The 21,372-nt window shown below is 38.8% G+C and overlaps 1 protein-coding gene across 1 annotated transcript; it reads left to right on the top strand.

The window, feature by feature from the left end:
• The first annotated feature begins 4,107 nt into the window (after nt 1–4,107).
• CCT4 (chaperonin containing TCP1 subunit 4) lies at nt 4,108–19,499 on the top strand. The gene is made up of 14 exons (XM_045077888.1): nt 4,108–4,383; nt 6,971–7,023; nt 8,731–8,820; nt 9,945–10,053; nt 10,657–10,799; nt 11,878–11,999; nt 12,426–12,558; nt 14,270–14,409; nt 15,851–15,947; nt 16,025–16,135; nt 16,235–16,365; nt 16,494–16,728; nt 18,928–19,041; nt 19,293–19,499. The coding sequence occupies exons 1-14, from the start codon at nt 4,257–4,259 to the stop codon at nt 19,305–19,307; spliced, it is 1,620 nt and encodes a 539-aa protein (XP_044933823.1). The 5' UTR covers nt 4,108–4,256; the 3' UTR covers nt 19,308–19,499.
• Nucleotides 19,500–21,372: the final 1,873 nt, after the last annotated feature.

The following is a 21,372-nucleotide window of genomic DNA, read 5'->3' as shown; positions in this document are numbered from 1 at the left end:
AAGATTCCTCTGTGTGGTGGGTGGCACATACCTGCCTGACGAGTTGTGAAGGAACAAGGAAGGCCAAGGCTAGACTATCACTGAAAGCAAACAGGTGATGATGTGGGTTTGACTGACAAATCTTGCATCGGGCTCCCTACTCAATGGCAAGCCTGCTTCTCTCTTTGCCTGCCACCTCCCCTGCTTCTGCTTTCTCTCTCTGTGACAAATAAATAAAATCTTTAAAAAAAAAAAAAAACCTCTTTATTGGTAAATATTTCATTATATTTCTCTAAAAGATAAAGACTTTTTTGAAAAACCATAATTATTTACATAAAATGTAAATCCATAATCAACTATAAATCCATACTCAATAACTATAAATCCATACTCAAATTTCTCTCACAAACTTCATATTTTTTAACTGTCTGTCTGAATATTTAAGTATTTAATTAACCAGCAAGGAACAATTAGCTTTCTTCTCCCTTGTATATTTTGTTATTGAGAGCAACATTAAGCCTATTTTTTTAAAGATTTTATTTATTTATTTGACAGAGATAGAGATCACAAGCAGGAAAAGAGGCAGGCAGAGAGAGGAGGAAGCAGGCTCCCCGCTGAGCAAAGAGCCCCATGTGGGCCTCGATCCCAGGACCCTGAGATCATGACCTGAGCAGAAGGCAGAGGCTTAACTCACTGAGCCACCCAGGCGCCCCAAGCCTATTTTACTAAGACATATTGCTTGCATCATTCTTTTACTTCTTTTAAGTTTATTTACTTATTTAAGTAATCTCTATACCCAACATGGGGCTTGAACTCATGACCCCAAGACCAGAAGTCAGACCCTCTCCTGATTAAGCCAGCCATGCACACTCATTCCTTTTTTTTTAATCTGAAGTTTCTTTTCATCTATACGTTCCCCTTCCATCTTGCTATTTTCTTTTCTTACAATGTGTTTGCAGGTCATGTATCCTAAAGAGTTTCCCACGTTCTATGTTTTATTGATTGTATCCTCATGGGGTATCATTTTTAAAAACCATATTCTATCCTGTATGTCCTGTAAACCTGTAAATTAAAAATTAGATCTAGGGCGCCTGGGTGGCTCAGTGGATTAAGCCACTGCCTTCGGCTCAGGTCATGATCTCAGGGTCCTGGGATCGAGTCCTGCATCAGGCTCTGCAGGGAGCCTGCTTCCCTCTCTCTCTCTCTCTGCCTGCCTCTCCATCTACTTGTGATTTCTCTCTGTCAAATAAATAAATAAAATCTTTAAAAAAAAATTAGATCTAGGAACTTCATTAGACTTAGGTTCAATTCTTTTTTTTCTTCCATTGGGAAGTATCTAATGTCTGCTTGCCTCTCTTATGTTGTGCCCCATGACTTGACCTCCAAAACAACAATAACTTATTTTGCCTACACATTTGCAGTAATTAATATTAGTTAATTCCTATTTTTAGATAGAAAATCTGGTTTACTTAAAACAGATCACAAAGTGGGGCGCCTGGGTGGGTCAGTGGATTTAGGCTCTGCCTTTGGCTCAGGTCATGATCTCAGGGTCCTGGGATCCGGCCCCGCATCGGGCTCTCTGCTTGATGGGGAGCCTGCTTTCCCCTCTCTCTCTCTGCCTGCCTGCCTGTGATCTCTCTCTCTCTGTCAAGTGAATAAATAAAATCTTAAATAAATTTTTAAAAAAGACCATGAAGCTTCTAAGTTTGCCGGAATCCTCTTTTGGTTTTTCCGTTTCCCATCTTCAGACACATTTCACTGGAAAGCTTACAAAGTGATAAAAATGTCAACCAGAAATATTTCAGGGAAAATTAGGAAAATCAAATTAAATTTAAGGAAAATGGGCCTCTGTTTCATGTAATATTGCAAGGCAAACAAAAAAATGAATGATGCAAGCAATATGGCTTAGGAAAAATAGTGCTTGATGGTTGTCTCAATGACATAAACTAATGCAGAGAAGAAAAACAGATTATACATAATAACAATAAAAACCATTGTCTCTGCTGTGGAAAATTGAGAAAACATATACACATCCCTCTCCCCTTTTCCAAACCCAAACAGAGCTTAGCTCAGTTTTGTTATTAGAGGCTAAGCAAGTCATTTACCATCCATCCAAGCAAGACAACCCTCACCTGGATGGATGGCCAAGTATTACTGTTTTATAAAACCTACTTTACAAATCATTAAAGAATCTCTGTAAGGCTATTGCTATTGCCAACATTCTCACATCTGCTTGGATCTGACAAGATTTTTTTTTTTCAATATTTCCATTCTTCACTAGCAACAGTGCTTTTGCATAGCATACACAAGTTTGCACATTTTAATACTTAACGTAATCCCATTCTAATGGGGAATTAATGCATACTGACACTTTTAAGCAATCAAATTTTCAGCACTTATTTATTGGTAATTGGTAATTTGGGGGGATAAAAAGTAATTCCAATTTGTCACAGAAAAAGAAAAAAATATCTTTAGAACTTGAAAACTTTAATTAAAGCAATTGTGTTACCCCATGGGGACAAAAAAGCCAGTAATGGCATCTTCCAAATTCTGCTCTTTTATGGCTAACAGGTCTACAACTTACACTGATACAACTAGTAGGATCTAACCAGCCTTTAGAGATCATGTAATTTAATCCTATTATACAGGTGAGGAAAATGAGACCAAAAGAACTTAAATGACTTGCCAAAGATCCCATAGTTAATAATTAGCAAAGTAGAACTTTGAAGCCAGGATTTTGGATCCCCAAATTAACACTGTTTCTAGCATCACACACTTGTTTCCACGACTGCACATCAGTTGTCTTAACAAGTAATCATGACATTGATGAGCTACATCAAAGAAGTCTGGTCCTTTTAAATAGAAATTAGCTTGGTTTTGGCTTGCATTATGATGGGGGCGGGTCATAAGATGGAGCCCCCAATGAGCTCTGCACTCAGCAGGGATTCTGCTAGATTTTCCCTCTCCCTTTCCCTGTCACCCTTCACCCCCCACCTTGCTCACGCACTCATACTCTTTCTCTCTAAAATAAATAAATAAATCTTAAAAAATAAAATAGAAGTCAGCACCAGAGGCATAGAAGTAGAAAGCACCTTAGGAAGGGTCATCTTTTAATGCTCATTTCCTCGTGGTGTGTAAAAGCGCCTAAAGATAATAGGATTAAGTACTCAATATATCCCAGACATCCCTGCTTTATAAGCGCTTAATATTTATTTGTGAAAGAACATTAAACAAACTTATCTTACATGAACTTCCATAATGAAAAGTGGTAACAGGAGCCCAGCAGTTCAGCTCATGATCTGGGAAGTCGTTGCTCTGAATGGAAATACGGTTTCAATCTATTTACTTACAGGTTTACCTGTAAGTTCTTTGTGCTTTGGCTGGCTACCTTATCTACTAAAAATTAACGATAATTATTATTACTATTATAATTATAATTATTATAGCGTCCACTTCATAGGATTATAGTGAAGATTTAAAGAGATAAAATATCTAAAGGGGTTAGCAATGCACCTAGCACACAACTGAGCTAAAATAATTTGGCTCCCTGTAAGTGGTTCATGTTATGTGTAAGAAGCTAGTAACAACGAGGGCGTTGTAAGACAGGCAGTCCCGGTTTGGCAGGCAATCACAGGTTCAAAGCAAAAGTCTCTGCAATTTAACAAGAAGTATTTATACCTCTAACTACCCCCCAGTAACAATCAATAGGAGACAATCAACACTTAAACCAAATGAAAACAGGCACCCATTCCAAACCTCTCTTCCAACTCTCTTTCAAAACGAACAAAATTGAACAAAATACAGACTAAGCCGCCCAGCAAAAACCAGCTCAGCCCCGACCATTCATATGTAATCCGGGAGCCCACAACACCTCTGAGACGCGTAGGGTTTGAATTAACGGAAGGGACCTCACGACCCAGGCCAGGGCAGCGGGTGATGTTGATGCCCAACGCCCGCCTTTAAAATCATGGGTTTTCCTGGCTGCCTCGCAAACGTCCTCCCTCAGCGAGCCTCCACCCCGGGCCCGGGGCCAATGCTCCTAGTAAACCCCCAGTTGGCAGCCACAGCCGCCTCAACCGGCGCGCGGCGGGCAGCTTGCTACGTCACGTCGGCGCCGCGCCGCGTGGCAGGCCCCCTCTCCGCCTCCTCCTCCCGGCGTCCGCGCTGCTTTCTGGAAGCTTCGTGAAGGCGGTGGGCGCGTTCCGTTAGTCTACGGCCGGCTGGAATCCGGGTCCATCCGTCCTTCGCGAGCCCACGCAGACCCAGCCAAGTTTGCCATGCCGGAGAACGTGGCACCCCGAACCGGGGCACCAGCCGGGACTGCCGGCGGCCGCAGCAAAAGCGCCTATCAGGACCGCGACAAGCCGGCCCAAATCCGCTTCAGCAACATCTCGGCGGCCAAAGGTATCGCTCCCTCAGTCCGACCCGAGGCCGTGCGGGGTCGAGCTTATACTCTCATCCTGAACTTGGGTTGCTAAAGCTCATTTTTCTGTTACTTGAGATAATCTAGTCCTTCCGGGGATGGCAGCTCAGTTGAGGGATCTCTTATGTATTCTGCCGGTAATTCCCAGGGCCAAGTATGGAGATCTTGAGGCTGGCCCTTTTGGTCTTACACGCTCGTAATTTTTCTTCCCCGGTCGGTAATCACGCTTCAGGGGAAAGATGTCGACGACCGCAAGCAGCCGTCCCTTGGGATCTGACACATAAGCGCTGTCGTTTAAATGCGTATGGATTCCACTGGTGCTGGAATGTTGTTTGCAGAATATATTTTAGTTTTCAAATGTTCCTATAAAAATATTTAAAGACGCTCCTGGCGCAACTGATGAAACGAATTTGGTTAACTCCGCGCTTACGTTGGGGCGGGGCCCTTTGTACTGGGCTGTGGAGGAGACTCACCTGTTCTGATGGAGCGTGTGGAAAGCCAGGTTGTGCATTCACGTTCTCCCTGCATGTCCAGCCAAACGCAAGCAAGTCTAGAAATATGGACGATTTATTGGTGTTTTTTTTGTTTTCTATAACTGTATGGTATATAATAGCAATGAAAACCTGAGTTACAGTTCTCTGTTAACCATTTCTGAGTGGCTTTGTGACCTTCGACCTTTAGCCAACCCATAAAATTGAAGAAAGTGTTCGCACTCCCCCCCCCCCCACCCCACCGGAGTTGTGAGAATTAAGAGTAGTTGTTGAGACAGAAGAGCCTGGAAAAATGAGAACGAAGACTTAGAGATCTTAGCTGATGTATATTGAGTATTGAAATGTAGTGCGTTTTTCATTACAGTTAGAGATTAAAGTGCGAGAAGACCTGAGAGGTAAAGATTGAAAGGGTAGGATGGGGCCAAATCTTGAAGGGCCTGGTGAGCAGAGGCCACCTGAATTATCTGTGAACCTGACCTTTTTTTTTTTTTTTTTTTTTAATTTCTTTTAAGTGTAACAGAATTCATTGTTTAGAACCTGACCTTTGGCTCAGTGGGTTAAAGCCTCTGCCTTCGGCTGGTGGCATGATCCCAGGGTTCTGCTCAGCAGGGAGCCTGCTTCCTCCTCTCTCTGCCTGCTTCTCTGCCTACTTGTGATCTCTGTCAAATAAATAAATAAAATCTTAAAAAAAAAAAAAAAAAAGAAAGAAAAGAACCTGACCTTTTTAAATGAGAACTCAGAGGGGCACAACTAGTCTTTCCAAGTCAGACAAAACCCAACAAACTTGATGGAGAAAAGTTGCTTTAGTTTAGGTGCATTTTCAGGATAATTCAGGGAGTCAGTTTTTTATTTGGATGTTATCTCAAAAGCATGCCCCCCGAAAATTGGTTGATAATGTAAAAACCATAAACACACAGAAAAGTAATACTAGTTCTAGTACTCTTCAGGAGTTCCTTTTAACAGACTCTGCTGTGTGCCATACTGTATCTTAAAAATCAGATGCTTTGGGAGATGTAAGCAGTCTGAAATCTTTTATTTTTGGATAGGGTGTGTTTTCCTAACTTCATGTAGATGAGTGTGAGGGCATTCTTAAAGTGAATTGGTCTATTGGTGAATCATGGCCATGGGGTCCACTAAAATCTCCTGAGAGGCTAATATTGACTGGATAATTAGGAATAGCAGTCCAAAATTATGAGACAATTAAATAGAAAATAAGTTTTAATTATAGCAAATTTTTTTTGTCCTTAAGGTCTTTATGTATTATTCATGCAGTAAAAGGAAGTATGCTGGTTGTGGAGTATAGGATGATTAGGGCACAATCTCAGCCCTGTGTATATGGGGTGAGGTGGTATGTGAGGAAGGGGAGTCTTGGGCTTCTCAAAGAAAAGGGGATTTGTCTTGACTGTTCATCAACTCCAGTTTCCCTTCAGTGGACCAATAAACATTCTTAGGGAAGTTAGTAAGAGTAAGTAACTTTGGAATGGTAAACTATATACCCATCGATGTTTCGTAATGTACCGATGATGACTGAAAGCTAGGGTTTTTGTTTGGGTTAAGATTTGGGGGTTTTGTTTGGGTTTATTTGGTGGCAGGGTGTGTAAAGATGGGCAACATCTTCACATCGGTGGACAAGTCTTAGCCTTCAAAAATTACACTCTGTATTTAGAGAAGACAGAATAGACAAATAAGGGGAATTATATAGTAGGAAGTCTTGCCTCTCCTGTTGCTTGTGTTCTCTTAAGGAATGGAGAAAAAATGCAGTCTCCATTTTGAGTTCATAATTACATTGTGCTTATTTTGATACTTAGAGGAAGGTTAGGTAAATCCTCAAATTTTATTCTACCATAGGCAGGGCACAAGTATTATGTACAGTGACTTTAACAACAAAAGGTGAGTGTCGTACAGTTAAAGGAATAAATTACTGGGTTTCCAGTAGATTATTATTAGGCAGTGAGTTTTCTTTAATAGACAGAGTAAATGGTTGCACACCATATCCTAATAAGGACAGATGATCATTTGAGAGGAGAAATACGTTGCTTTTTTTAAAGAGGTTCTGATTTCTTCCTTCTGTTTACAGCTGTTGCTGATGCTATTAGAACAAGCCTTGGACCAAAAGGAATGGACAAAATGGTAAAAAAAAAAAAACAAAAAAAACCAGATTATTCATTACATATTGAGTGCTGCTGTCTACACTGCAGATTCTCAATAGTGGGTTAAGATATGCTGCCTAAAGAGCAAAAAGTGCTAGAAGAGTACTTTGAGAGTTTAGAAGACTAATAGATTGCTTTGGGGTGAGCAGGACTTAAGTATAATTCATGTATTTTTAATGATCTTTATGCAGTGAAAGTACATACACAAAAGTTGTTATCGGTTGTGTTGTTACATGAGAAGTAGAGTAAGGCTGTAGCTATACATGCTTGAGTTCAACGTTCCTTGTTGCTGTAACTGTGGCCCTGCATGGTTCTGTGGAATTTCAGTTGTTCTGGTGTGACTGACAGGCAGCATAAAACATTGCAGTGCATTCCAGACCATCCAGTTTTGAGAAATATACCCTCTAATTCAGTGCTAATTAACACCCAAAATGAGAGAGAAACCATATGAAGGATTATCTGGATGATACACAGATGGTATTATTCTGTGTGGATGTTTTAAAATCTGTCCCTGCTAGTGAGCCTGTTTATCCTTTGTTGAAAATACTAAGACATAAGTTACTTTTTTGAATATAAGAATTGTATTTACTGTGTTGTGGTGCTTTTTGAAAATTTATGGTGTTATTTCTTTCTTCTTTTTTTTTTTTTTAATTATTTTTATTAACATAAATTGTATTATTTGCCCCAGGGGTATAGGTCTGTGAATCATCAGGCCTACACATTTCACAGCACTCACAATAGCACACACCCTCCCCAATGTCCATAACCCAAACACCCCTTCCCTACTCCCCCACCCCTCAGCAACCGTCAGTTTGCTCTGTGAGATTAAGAGTCTGTTATGGTTTGTCTCCTTCCCGATCTCATCTCGTTTTGTTTTTTCCTTCTCTACCCCCCACAGCCCTCTGCCCTGCCTCCCAAATTTCTCATATCAGAGAGATCATATGATAATTGTTTTTTCTCTGATTGACTTATTTCACTCAGCATAATACCCTCTAGTTCTGTCATGTCTTTGCAAATGGCAAGATTTCATTTCTTTTGATGGCTGCATAATATTCCATTGTATGTATATACACACACATCATCTTTATTCATTCATCTGTTGATGGACATCTAGGTTCTTTCCATAGTTTGACTATTATGGACATTGCTGCTATAAACATTCGGGTGCACATGCCCCTTCAGATCACTACATTTGTATCTTTAGGTTAAATATCCAGTAGCACAATTGCTGGGTCATAGGGTAGCTCTATTTTCAACTTTTTGAGGAACCTCCATGCTGTTTTCCAGAGTGGCTGCACCAGCTTGCATTCCCATCAACAGTGTAGGAAGGTTCCATGGTACCATTTCTTAATGATGGATATGAACCCAATAATGTTAGTAATTCTTCGTAGTAGTTCTGCTTTGTGTTTTGTGTGTCTAGATTTCCTTTACTTTCAAACAAATGAAAAAAATAGCTGGAGTAAAGCCAGGTGTTTCCATTTGTAAAGTTAGACTGTTGCTGCATATTTCTTAAATCACTCTAGTAATGTAAGAGAATTTGAAATTAAGCACAGTTGTAAACCAGGCAAACATAAATTAACTTATCTACCAAGAAACTTTAAAATTAATAGAGCTTTTAGGGTGTCATTGTGCTGGGTAAAGAATAATTTTTGAAATACAGCTTTTTTAAAAAAACAAAACTTGACAGATTCAAGATGGAAAAGGCGATGTGACCATTACAAATGATGGAGCCACCATTCTGAAACAAATGCAAGTGTTACATCCAGCAGCCAGAATGGTAAGTATAATTTTAGATGAGGTTGCCTTTTTTTTTTTAATGTATTGCTTGATATTTGTAAACAGTTAATTTTGTTTTATTTGATCACATTGTATAAACACTGAATTCTTTTTTGTGTTAAAACAGGCATGTTTTTAGGATACATTGTGTGCCTAACATTGTGCTCTTCAGTGCAAGGTTGTAATAAAACATGAGTCTTCTTGTCCATAGGAATGTACTGAATAGTAGAGGAAGAAGAAGATAAAAACATGAAATGTCTTTAATAGTTCAGTGGGTGTTGGTTGGAAGAGAGCAGTGTAATCTTAATTGTGCACAAAATCAAGTGTCTAAAATACTGAGGTTTATTAAACAGTTACCAATCCAGCTTAAGTGTGATGATGATTTCAGTATAAGTGAGAAGTCACCATATCTGCAAAAAGAAATTCCTGTCAAAAAGTTATGTTTGATTACATAAAGGTGACTTTTAAGATGAATCAGATTAGGCTTATCCAGGGTCAATTCAGATAAACAACCAAAGGACTCCAAACTGACACGTGTGTCTTCCATAATCCCGTTCTTTAGTTTCCAAGTCTACAGGGTACCTTTGGTGCAACATCATTTACACTTTATGACAGGAACTTTTAATAGCTGGGGAGAAAAAAAATGTATAACCATAGATCAAAAAATCATAACAGATTCTTATAGAGAGTATATGAGCAAAATTTTGCAAGTCACAAATATATCAATCATTTTAAAATGAAACTTAAAAATAAAATGAAATCCAAGAAGTCAAGAATTTTATTGAGGGGCGCCTGGGTGGCTCAGTGGGTTAAAGCCTCTTGCCTTCGGCTCTCGTCATGATCCCAGGGTCCTGGAATCGAGCCCTGCATCGGGCTCTCTGCTCAGCAGGGAGCCTGCTTCCTCCTCTCTCTCTCTGCCTTCCTCTCTGCCTGCTTGTGGATCTCTATCAGTCAAATAAATAAATAAATAATTTTGAAAAAAAAAATTATATTGAGTTTTACAGTGTTGATAATAATCACATTGTTTTTGACACTGATATGAAGGCTATTCATTTATATTTCACTTAGATGTTATTGGGTCCTTACCTTTCTCACTGAGCAACTTAGCATGTTCTGTTTACTTAGCTGGTGGAGCTGTCTAAGGCACAAGATATAGAAGCAGGAGATGGTACCACATCAGTAGTCATCATTGCTGGCTCTCTCTTAGATTCCTGTACCAAGCTTCTTCAAAAAGGTAGGTGGGACATAGGACATGTTTTATTACTAAACAAAGGCCAAAAGTTAGTAATAGATTTGGTATTTGATTTGGAATAACTAATTTTGTTAGGAATTTTTAGGCTAAATTTTGCTGTGTTTATTATATGAATAAGAACATTGTTTCTTTTTGTTCATTTTTTTTTTTCCTCAACCAGCCTTCATTTTGAATGGAACTTGATAAAATTTTTGCTTTTCTAAAATAAGGTGTGGTGGCGGTACTGATCTTAGATTCTAGATGAGAATGAAGATTTGGGAAAGGTAGTATAGTTTCTTCTGGTAAATACTGCTTAATCATAGTGGAGACTCTCCAGTCACTTACTCTATTTATAACATAGATTTGTGGTTTTGAAAGGTGTCAATATCGCATGAGTGCAGAATTGACCGCCAGATTAATGGAAATAAGTTATTTGCCATAATAGCAGTTAAGGTTGTTCAGACTGTTTTATTTATAACTGAAGCCTAAGTTAATAGAGATCATTTTAAAAATTATGACTACTCTGAAATTATAATAAATAAAAAATCTTAAGGGGTGTCATATGTAGTTTATGTGTTGTAATAACTAAATTTTAACAAATGACAGGGATTCATCCAACCATCATTTCTGAGTCATTCCAGAAGGCTTTGGAAAAGGGTATAGAAATCTTGACTGACATGTCTCGACCTGTGGAACTGAGTGACAGAGAAACCTTATTAAATAGTGCTACCACGTCCCTGAACTCCAAGGTGAGACCAGTACTAAGGGATCATTTTAAAATTACTTTTTAAAGCTTGTTAAGAATTGTAACTCTTAGGTTGTGATTTTTGATGCTCTGCAGTCCATAAACGTAAGGTCTGGAGTGTCTGGGTAATTGAGGTTATTTGTACAACTGAATTAGTTAATGTCAAATCTCTTCCTTCAGGGCTGTCAGATAAACTGTACGTCCATGTTATAGACAGGAAAATAGATCTAGTGAAGTTAAGTAACTAATCCCAAGACTTATTAGTAAGGGATAAGTGGAGATTGGAACCCAGGACAGGTTTGCCCATCCGTGGTCCCTCTTAACTTATAACCAGTGCTGCTGTTTTAGTTTTCAAGTGTAAGGCATTGATTTTTTTTTTTTTAATTTCCTGCAAACTTAATGTTCTTGTCTTCTGTCATGTCCTGTGTCCCCCACCCTCATTTTTTTTTCATCAGCATTATTTTGATACATTCATCTTTCAGTGAGCTGGATAGTGTTAGTGACATACATGATAACTGTTGAATGTCCTCAGACCTAATATGGACAGAATAGCAGGGTCACAAGAGTCTAGACTGCTTGGTTTATTGCTGGGCTCATCACTTGACTAAGCTGTGTGACTCTGAATTTCTTCATCTGAAGATTGATCGGGTATATAAACATAAAGGGCTAAGACCATTGTCTCACATACAGTAAGTTCTTAGTAAAGCGTTAGCCAGAAGTTATTTTTATTAGTCCCTCAGTATTATGTGTGCACATATAGAGCATTTGCTCACAGATTGATTTTAGGTAAAAAACATCTACATATAATTTGATTTTTGGATTTTCTAGAGCTACTAATCTAGACAGTCCCATCTAATAGGTTAATTAAGTAGGAAAAGAAGTCTACATATTTTGTGCCCTACATATTTTGTGATGGACAGCTGAGTGGAGAAGACAGTTTGGAATGTTGTGTCATGTTCCCATTCTCCCTGTCACCCCAAAAAAGTGGTTAAGATTTCTTCTTGAAGATCTTAGTTATTAAAGAACCAGGATTTTGTGTGTGTGTGTGTGAAAGTGACTGTATTTAATTTTTTAAATTCTAGGTTGTCTCTCAGTATTCAAGTCTGCTTTCTCCAATGAGTGTAAATGCAGTGATGAAAGTGATTGATCCAGCCACAGCTACTAGTGTAGATCTTAGAGACATTAAAATTGTTAAGAAACTTGGGTAAGCATTTCTAATTACGATTTTAGTAAAAATTAAAGGGACACCTGGGTGGCTTAATCAATTAAGCCTCTACCTTCAGCTCAGGTCATGATCCCAGGGTACTGGGATCAGGTCATGCATCAGGCTTCTGCTTCTCCCTCTGCCTGCCATTCCCCCTGCTTGTGTGCTCTCTCTGTCTCTGACAAATAAATTATTTTTTAAAATTAAGAACTTTTATTAATGTGGGAATCTCAAGAATTTGTTTATATTCTGTTATGATGGCAAGGTATTAGTGTGATCAAAGAATTTTAGGAATTGGGGCAGTAATAAATGTGAGACCGACTTGTATTTTATTGGACTTAAGATTTTTAATCTGTTAGCAACCTATTAAACTCACAGATTTCCACCCTTTGTTAACTGTGTCCTCTTTGTTTCCTTTTTCCTTAGTGGCACAATTGATGACTGTGAGCTGGTGGAAGGGCTGGTACTTACTCAAAAGGTGGCAAATTCTGGCATAACCAGAGTTGAAAAGGCTAAGATTGGACTTATTCAATTTTGTTTATCTGCTCCCAAAACAGATGTAAGTAAAGCAAATGAAATTAGTTCCCTATGTATGTAACTTTCTAATAGTTTGGATTGTGTTCAATATTCTAAAAATACAGTATAGTGATACTAGTGGTAAAGATCATAAATTCTGAAAGAATTAATAGAATTGAGACAAAAGGGGAAATTATTAGATGCCAGACATGACAGATCAGGCTGTCATTGAAATTGAGCGTTGACTCATAGATGAAGGCAAGGAACAGTAGGGGCACTATGTATGAAATAATAAAATTAGGTTATTTAAAAGTTACAGAGTAAGTGGAATTTCCAGTTTCTTTGTAGGTTTCTGAAAAACACCATCCATCCTGTAGCAGCAGACAGATCTTTTGTCCTATATTTACACAAATGAAAGTTGAAACCAGCTATTTATACTCTAAAGAAATATTTTTTAAGGTATTTTCTTATCTTGGGGCGCCTGGGTGGCTCAGTGGTTTGGGCTGCTGCCTTCGGCTCAGGTCATGATCTCAGGGTCCTGGGGTCGAGTCCCGCATCGGGCTCTCTGCTCTGCAGGAAACCTGCTTCCCTCTCTTTCTCTCTCTCTCTCTGCCTGCCTCTCTGCCTACTTGTGATCTCTGTCTGTCAAATAAATAAATAAAATCTTTAAAAAAAAAAAAAGGTATTTTCTTATCTTTTGATCGTAAGTGCTTTTTCCAAAAGGGAGTGGTTGATCTTGTCATTTCACTCAGATTTGCTCTTGTTTTACATTGTATTGGCATATAGGTTTCCTGTTGAGTCATGTGTTTCCCAAACATTAAACCCATAGAAAAATTAATGTTGCTTTATACACATTTAATTAATAAGATTTGTCCCTCATACCACCTTTTAGCATACCAGTTTTTCTAACAAGCCATAGAGTTAAAAGGATACAACTGAAATTTCAGTAATGCGTATCTTTCTATGAAAAAAATTGACATATTCAGGAACAAGGATAACCATTTTAAAATTACCAAAGTGTACTTGCAAAAAATATAAATAATACAACAAGGTGTATAGATGAAAGTTAAAGACCTGAGTTACCGTTGGTATATATATTCATTTTCCTAGACCTTTTCTATGTATGCCTGTAATTTATTGTTAGGCTTGGTTTTGGTTGAATTTATTATGATACCTAGTATTTTCATTAAAAATCTGTCCTTTTGAGGGGCGCCTGGGTGGCTCAGTGGGTTAAAGCCTCTGCCTTTGGCTCAAGTCATGATCTCGGGTCCTGAGATCGAGCCCTGCGTCGGGCTCTCTGCTCAGTGGGAAGCCTGCTTACTCCTCTCTGCCTGCCTCTCTGCCTAGTTGTGATCTCTGTCTGTCAAATAAATAAATAAAATCTTAAAACAAAACAAAAAAGCCTTTCTAGAAAAAAGAAAAAATCTGTCCTTTTGGGACACCTGGGTGGCTCAATTGGCTAAGCAGCTGCCTTTGGCTCAGGTCATGATCCCAGCGTCCTGGGATCAAGTCCCACATCGGGCTCCTTGCTCGGCAGGGAGCCTGCTTCTCCCTCTGCCTCTGCCTGCCATTCTGTCTGCCTGTGCTCTCTCTCTCTCTCTCTCTCTCTCTCTCTGACAAATAAATAAAATCTTTAAAAAAAAAAAAAAAGCTGTCCTTTTCACTTAAAAACTTTTTTAAACACCAAAAAAAAAAAAAACCCACAAAACTCTTAGAGCACAATTTATTAATGCGATGTTCTTTTTTCTCAACAGATGGATAATCAAATAGTAGTTTCTGACTATGTCCAGATGGACCGAGTGCTGCGGGAGGAGAGAGCCTATATTCTCAATTTAGTGAAGCAAATTAAAAAAACAGGATGTAATGTCCTTCTCATACAGAAGTCTATTCTGAGGTGTGGAAGCTATTTATTTTGTTGAGCTTTGAATGACAAGTTTATTTTAGCAAATTTTTTTTAAGCAGTTTTTTAAGAAACATTTGGAGTGGGTAGATCACTAGAAATCTAGAATGAATCTGCATTTTGGGACATTGCATTGTGATAAATCCTCTAAAGTGGGTTCTCTTTGCACTGTGATGATTTAACTGTGTGGGTTATATAGTTGACCCTTGAGCAACTCAGGTTTGAACTATGTGGGTCCACTTAAATGTGGATTTTTTTTTTTTTTTTAACAGTACTGTAAATGTATTTTCCTTGTGGTTTTTAAGTTCTCTTTAAGTAATATCTGCACCCAGCAAGGGGCTTGGAACTCATGACGCTTAGATTAAGAGCTGCATATTTCAACTAAGCCAGCTAGCCACTCCTCCTTACGGTTTTCTTAACATTTTCTTTTCTCTAGCTTTATTGTAAGAATACAGCATATTGGCTAGCTAGGCTTTCTATAAGGCTTTGGTTAGCAGGGTATTAGTAGTCAAGTTTTGGGGAAGTCAGGAGTTACATGCATATTTTTTACTGGAGAGGGGGAGTTGGTGCCTCTAATTCTCATTGTTCCAGGGTCAACTGTATGTTCTTTCTAGACCAAGATCCTAAATATCGAGCAAATGGAATGCTTTGTTTTTGATACATTTGGTTTAGAATTGCTTAGCTAGCTAAAAGAGGCATTTACTTAAAGGTCCATGGAATTGCTTGCCTTGAAATTTAGAAGTTCTTTTGAGGAGATTGCAAGAGATAGCTCATGGAACAAAGGAATTTTCCAAAGTTTGAACTGATCCCTTTTATTTCCTTCAGTATTTTATTCTAATAAGTAGATGTAGTCCCTTGTATTCTATTAACAAATGTTATGCCAGGAAATACTAGGGATGAATATTTTATATAGAAACCTTGATGAAGAGTTTGATTACCTGGTTCTCCTACCAAGTCCTATCATAGGTGATAACCTTAAGTAAACTTCTCAAAATTTTAGTTAACTTATCTGTAGAAAAGGGATCAGAATATCCACCCTTCCAGTGTCACGGGGTTGTCAGGAGCTTTGTTCAGGTAATTTGTGAGAAAGCGTAAATTTATGGAGTCTTAAATTAATCATACGTCTAAATTCATCAAATATCAATAAAGTTTCAATTATCAAAGATACATTCATTTAGTATTAAAAACTATGACAGTAATTACCTTTTATTGTATTCTTTACAAATAGTGTTGCCTGGGGTACATTTTAATATGATCCATTGGAAATCTTCAAAGAGTTTTGAGCTCATAAACTTGGTCAACTAAATTTAAAGCGTCTTCCTATACTAATTGAGTTATTAATCATTTAAACAGTAATGATGAATAGCTTAAAACACAGTTTAACAGTATATTTTTTAAATCTAGCGTTGGCCTAATCACTGGTTTTGTGTTTTAGAGATGCTCTTAGTGATCTTGCATTACATTTCCTGAACAAAATGAAGATTATGGTGGTTAAGGATATTGAAAGAGAAGACATCGAATTCATTTGTAAGGTAAAATATTTGTAGCTTCTGTGTGAAAATATCTGGTAATCAAATGTCTTAATTTGTGGGTTTGATATTTTTCCCAGACAATTGGAACCAAGCCAGTTGCTCATATTGACCAATTTACTGCCGACATGTTGGGATCAGCTGAGTTAGCTGAGGAGGTCAATTTAAATGGTTCTGGCAAACTACTCAAGGTAACAGTATTATTATAATACAGGTTTTAGTTACCTGGGTTTGTTTTTGTTTGTTTTAACCCTTATTTCTGTACCTAACTTGGAGTGTATTTACTATAGATTACAGGCTGTACAAGCCCTGGAAAAACAGTTACAATTGTTGTCCGTGGATCTAACAAATTGGTGATTGAAGAAGCTGAGCGCTCCATTCATGATGCCCTGTGTGTTATTCGCTGTTTAGTGAAGAAGAGGTAATACATCACTAACAATTTGAATGTTAACATTTCTATTTTTACTATTTTTAAGGTATAAATAGTAAGTTATTAAAAATAGCTTTTTGTTGGATAAAAAAAGCTAAAAATGTATTTGTGAATTTCAGAGCTCTTATTGCAGGCGGTGGTGCTCCGGAGATAGAATTGGCCCTACGGTTAACTGAATATTCACGAACATTGAGTGGCATGGAATCCTACTGCGTTCGTGCTTTTGCAGATGCTATGGAAGTCATTCCATCTACACTAGCTGAAAATGCTGGCCTGAATCCCATTTCTACAGTAACAGAACTGAGAAACCGGCATGCCCAAGGAGAAAAAACTACCGGTATTAATGTCCGAAAGGTAATAATTTTGTCTTTAATTATTACAGAAAATATTGATTAAAATGTTAACAACTTCATAATTGTCTATTGAAAAACTTGTTTGTTTGGGTTTTTTTGGTGGACAGCAAAGCAAGATTTATTGAGCAGTTGTAAAGTTTATTGAAAGATAGAGTACAGAGCTCACAGAGAGAGGACCCAAGAGGGTTGCCTGGATCAAAAGCTTTTTAATTGAAAGTAATCTTTTGGGGGAGCTGGGTGGCTCAGTCAATTAAATGTCTGACCCTTGATTTGGACTCAAGGCATGGTCTCAGAGTTGTGGGGTCAGACTCCCTGCTCAGTGGGGTGGTTGCTCAAGATTCCCTCTCCCTCTGCCCCTGCCCACCATGCTTACTCACTCTCAGGTAAATAAATCTTCTTTTGAAAAAAGTAATCTTGGGTTTAGGGGCACCTGGCTGGCTCAATTGGAAAAGCATATGACTCTTGATCTTCATGTTGTGAATTCAAAGCCCTGCATTATGTGCAGAGATTACTTTAAAAAAAAAAAAAGTAATCTAAGATCCAAGTATAAGAACCGCAGGTCAACTAATTTATGCCAGTGAATAAGAATGAAGAGGATGTTTTCAGTGAAAAGTAGTATTTGTTCATTACTCTGCTACTTATTGATTGTGTAACTCTTAGTGAGTTACTTAGTCTGTGCTTCAGTTTCCTTAGTTGTAAAAATGGGGACAGTTAATAGTTCCCTCAAAGGCCTGTTGTGAGGATTAAATGTATTTACCAGGGGGCGCCTGGGTGGCTCAGTGGGTTAAAGCCTCTGCCTTGGGCTCCGGTCATGATCCCAGGGTTCTGGGATCAAGCCCCGAATCGGGCTCTCTGCTCAGTAAGGAGCCTCCTTCCCTTCCTTTCTCTCTGCCTACTTGTGATCTCTGTCTGTCAAATAAATAAATAAAATCTTTAAAATAAATAAATAAATAAATGCATTGCCAGCTAGGAGGCTCTTACTAAGTTGCCTGGGATAGAGTAAACATTACATAAATATTAATTGTTGCTGCTTTTGTGACCAGTAGCCTAGTATAGTTGTGTGGCATAAACACAACAGTAATAATCTTCCCTTTTGTATTAGTGCTTTATTAATATCTCTATTGAAGAGACAAATAATATGTAATGGAAAATTACAATCCAAGGATAAATAGATTTATTTATTGATTTATTTAAAATAATACCAAACTCCAAAGGAGAAGGGCATTGCCTGGTTAGGGAAAGCTTTATGAAGGTGCAACTTTGGTAGGAGAGGAGAAAATTTCAGATGGGGAAACAAATGTTTTATAGGTGAAAGGAACCAAGAAATTACTTGTTTTGTCTAGAGGGTTATATGCTGGTCATATAGTGGACTTTAAGGTTGGAAAAGCTCCCATAAGAGCTAGAATGAGAAGGCCTTTTGAGTATTGGGGCAGTTGTGGAGGAGTTTTATTTTGCTTTTATTCCAGTAGTTGGGAACTACTAATTTTTTTTTAACCAAGAGACTAAGATGATAAAGTATTTTTCGGAGGGAAGACTGGAGGCATGGTTACCTGTTACGGCCATCATCACATAATGCAGCAATCCCGAGAGAAGGGAGACTGAGAATAGTTGCAGTAACAATTTAAAAGTGGGATTTGAGGGAGATGTAAAGGCAGGGCAGACCAGCCTTGGCCATATTCAGAATTAGGGTTCAGGAATTATTTGAGCATTAAAGATCTTGGAATTTTTAATGGGTATAATTACCTAATTTTGCCTGGGTATTTTTAAGTTAAAAATAGTTAGGAGTTGTTGGGGCACCTGGATGTCATTGGACGTCTGCCTTCTGCTCAGGTCATGATCCCAGGGTCCTGCTCAGCGAGGAGCCTGCTTCTCCCTCTCCAACTCCCCCCTGCTTTTGTTCCCTCTCTTGCTGTCTCTCTGTTAAATAAAATCTTTTTTTTTTTTTTTCCCTCAAGATAAATGGAGTTGTTTGGGGTCTAGGATTGGGGGAATCCAGAATTCCCCCAAAACTAAAAATACAGTTTTCCCAAATTTTCGTTAAATAGAACATTCAGTATAGAGAAGAGCTTAAATAGAGTATTTTACTTTTGACTAGAACAAGGGAAAACTAGGTTCGAAAGGCCTTGTGTCATACTGGTAGCAGTGTAATTGGTGAGGTATGTAATCACAGACACTAAAAGCAATTTGTGCTATTTGGCAGGGTGGTATTTCCAACATTTTGGAGGAACTGGTTGTCCAGCCTTTGTTGGTTTCAGTCAGTGCACTGACTCTAGCAACTGAAACTGTCCGGAGCATTCTGAAAATTGATGATGTGGTAAGTATAAATAGATTATGAATTTCCCTACAGGGTCAAAAAGGTATATTTTTTAAAGAGTTTTGGGAGGGGAACAGGGTGGTACATGTTACTTTGTTGGTCATCAAGGTGATAACAACAGTTCATATTTTTACAGTCATTTCTTGTGAAAATGGGATTTGGTAATGGGCAGTTTGGTAATTGCACGAAATTTCTTTGATCATTAAAATTCTGTTATTATAAGTTGTGGAACTCAGTTTTTTTCTTACCAGGTAAACACTCGGTAATTGGATGAACACTGGCCGACTGGCACCACTGTGGTCCCTAAATTGCTTCTGGAGTGGAAGATCACCTTGGTGTTCCTTGCTGTTTGGAAGATTGTTTCCTTTGTGAATTCCTGGGCCTGGTCTTCCAATGGCACTTGCTTAAAATTGTATTGACAAAACTTAATTAAAATATTAAATGTTTTGTTTCAAAAAGCAGATTAATTTATTGGCTCTTCCCTCCCAACATTCAGTTACTTCTCATATTGTTGAAAAAGCTATGTAAGAAGAGAAAAAAATGAGTTCATATTTGCCTGTTGACTTTAAGTCTCAGTTCTGTGTGCTTTAAGTTTTGTGGGTTTTGTTTTTTTGTTTTTAAACAGAAGTATTGAGAAATTTTAAATGGCCCAATATGCTCATCTCCCTGATAAATGAACAGATAGGGGTGCCTGGGTGGCTCAGTCATTAAGTGTGCCCCTGTAGTGTTAACTTTTAAAATAGCATATCAGAGTGATACATGCTATTCTTTAAACTTTTATGAAATTTTTCTTAATAAAAAATTAAGGGTTAGGAATAAATAACACTCGAGGAAAAAAAACAAACATGCAAAATCTCTGCCCCACTGGGGCACAAAACAATCCTCTATATTTACAGATACCTAATGATACAGTTGGAAAGTATATAAAACAGAAATGGTTCAGTTGGTTCAGTCTGACTGGCTAATATGATCTCAGGGTTGTGAGATGGAGCCCTCCTCCTACCACATTACTTTGCAATGACACCTGCAACTTAAAATATTTGACAGGGAATACAAGCAGGGGGAGTGGGAGAGAGAAGCTGAGCAGTATGTATGCCATAATGTCAATAATTAAGTGTATAGATTGGTACATCAATTCACTGTTAAGCTACACTCATCCACATCAGGTGTTAAAACAGGACCATGGGGGGCGCCTGGGTGGCTCAGTGGTTTGGGCTGCTGCCTTCGGCTCGGGTCATGATCTCAGGGTCCTGGGATCGAGCCCCGCATCGGGCTCTCTGCTCCGCGGGAAGCCTGCTTCTTTCTCTCTCTCTCTCTCTCTCTCTCTCTGCCTGCCTCTCTGCGTTACTTGTGATCTCTGTCTGTCAAATAAATAAATAAAATCTTTAAAAAAAAAAAAAAAACAGGACCATGGGATCATAACCTGAGTGTTGCGCCCTTAACTACATTTCTCGAAGTCCTATGGTTTCTCTCGCATCATTCTGCGTTATCATGGATTTAGGTGTTAGTGAATGAAAGCTTGTCTGCTCTTCTACACAGACACACGATGTGTCTTTCCTCAAACTCATTCCTTCTAATCTTCAATTTGTGGTGCTTCAGCATGTAGGCCTGTCTTGTTTTAGGGTCAGGCTTACACCGAATCCCAAGAGGGCCACCTGTAGCCACAGAACCATCTGCATGTGAATAACTACAAGTCCCTACTCTGGTCACTTAAGGCACCCATACCTCATGAACTTCTGGTTCTGGCTTCTGCTCAGAATCGAGCCAGTATTTGTTCCAGTAGGCAAAGCAAGTCTCAGCCAAAAGAAAACAGCCTGAAGGAGGTGGGGAAATGGATCTTGCAGGTTCTCACACTCCAGCCCCGTGACCAAGTAAGGCTTGGTAAGAAGGGCTCATGGGTGCTTGGCTGGCTCAGTCAGAACAGCATATGACTAGATCTCAGTCCTCTGAGTTCAGTCTCCATGATGGGCATAAAGCTTGGTTAAAAAAAGATTTAAAAAGAAAAAGGGCTCAGACCTCACAGATTGGTTCTAGGAAATGCACACTGCATACCTTAACTTTAGGTAGGGTGGCAATGGCTGGTTGCAGGGCTAGGGGGCCAGAGGAGGCCGAAGGATAGGGAGAGGTTGTCGGCAGCCTCAGCCCGAGGTTGTAGACTTAGCAGGTGGCTGAGACTGCAGCACATACACATGGTGTAGAGGGAAGGCGCCATTTGAAACGCCCAAATCCTCAGTAGGAAGCTGTTGATGGGCGTGTCTGAGGTAACTGTCAGGCGCTTGCACCTTCAGCCCCATCACTGTGAAGTCGATGGACCCAACCACAGACAACCCG

Source organism: Mustela putorius, unplaced genomic scaffold (genome assembly GCF_011764305.1).
Source record: "Mustela putorius furo isolate JIRA1106 unplaced genomic scaffold, ASM1176430v1.1 tig00000224_pilon_pilon_pilon, whole genome shotgun sequence".
NCBI lineage: Eukaryota > Metazoa > Chordata > Mammalia > Carnivora > Mustelidae > Mustela > Mustela putorius.
The sequence above is the reverse complement of the archived record's forward strand: the minus strand, read 5'-3'. Positions and strand labels throughout refer to the sequence as shown.

Coding starts and splice junctions, on each gene's coding strand:
- CCT4 (XM_045077888.1), top strand. CDS start 4,257: ATGCCGGAGAACGTGGCACCCCGAACCGGGGCACCAGCCGGGACTGCC. Junction 4,384..6,970: donor CAACATCTCGGCGGCCAAAG/GTATCGCTCCCT, acceptor TTCTGTTTACAG/CTGTTGCTGATGCTATTAGA. Junction 16,136..16,234: donor GTTCTGGCAAACTACTCAAG/GTAACAGTATTA, acceptor TATTTACTATAG/ATTACAGGCTGTACAAGCCC.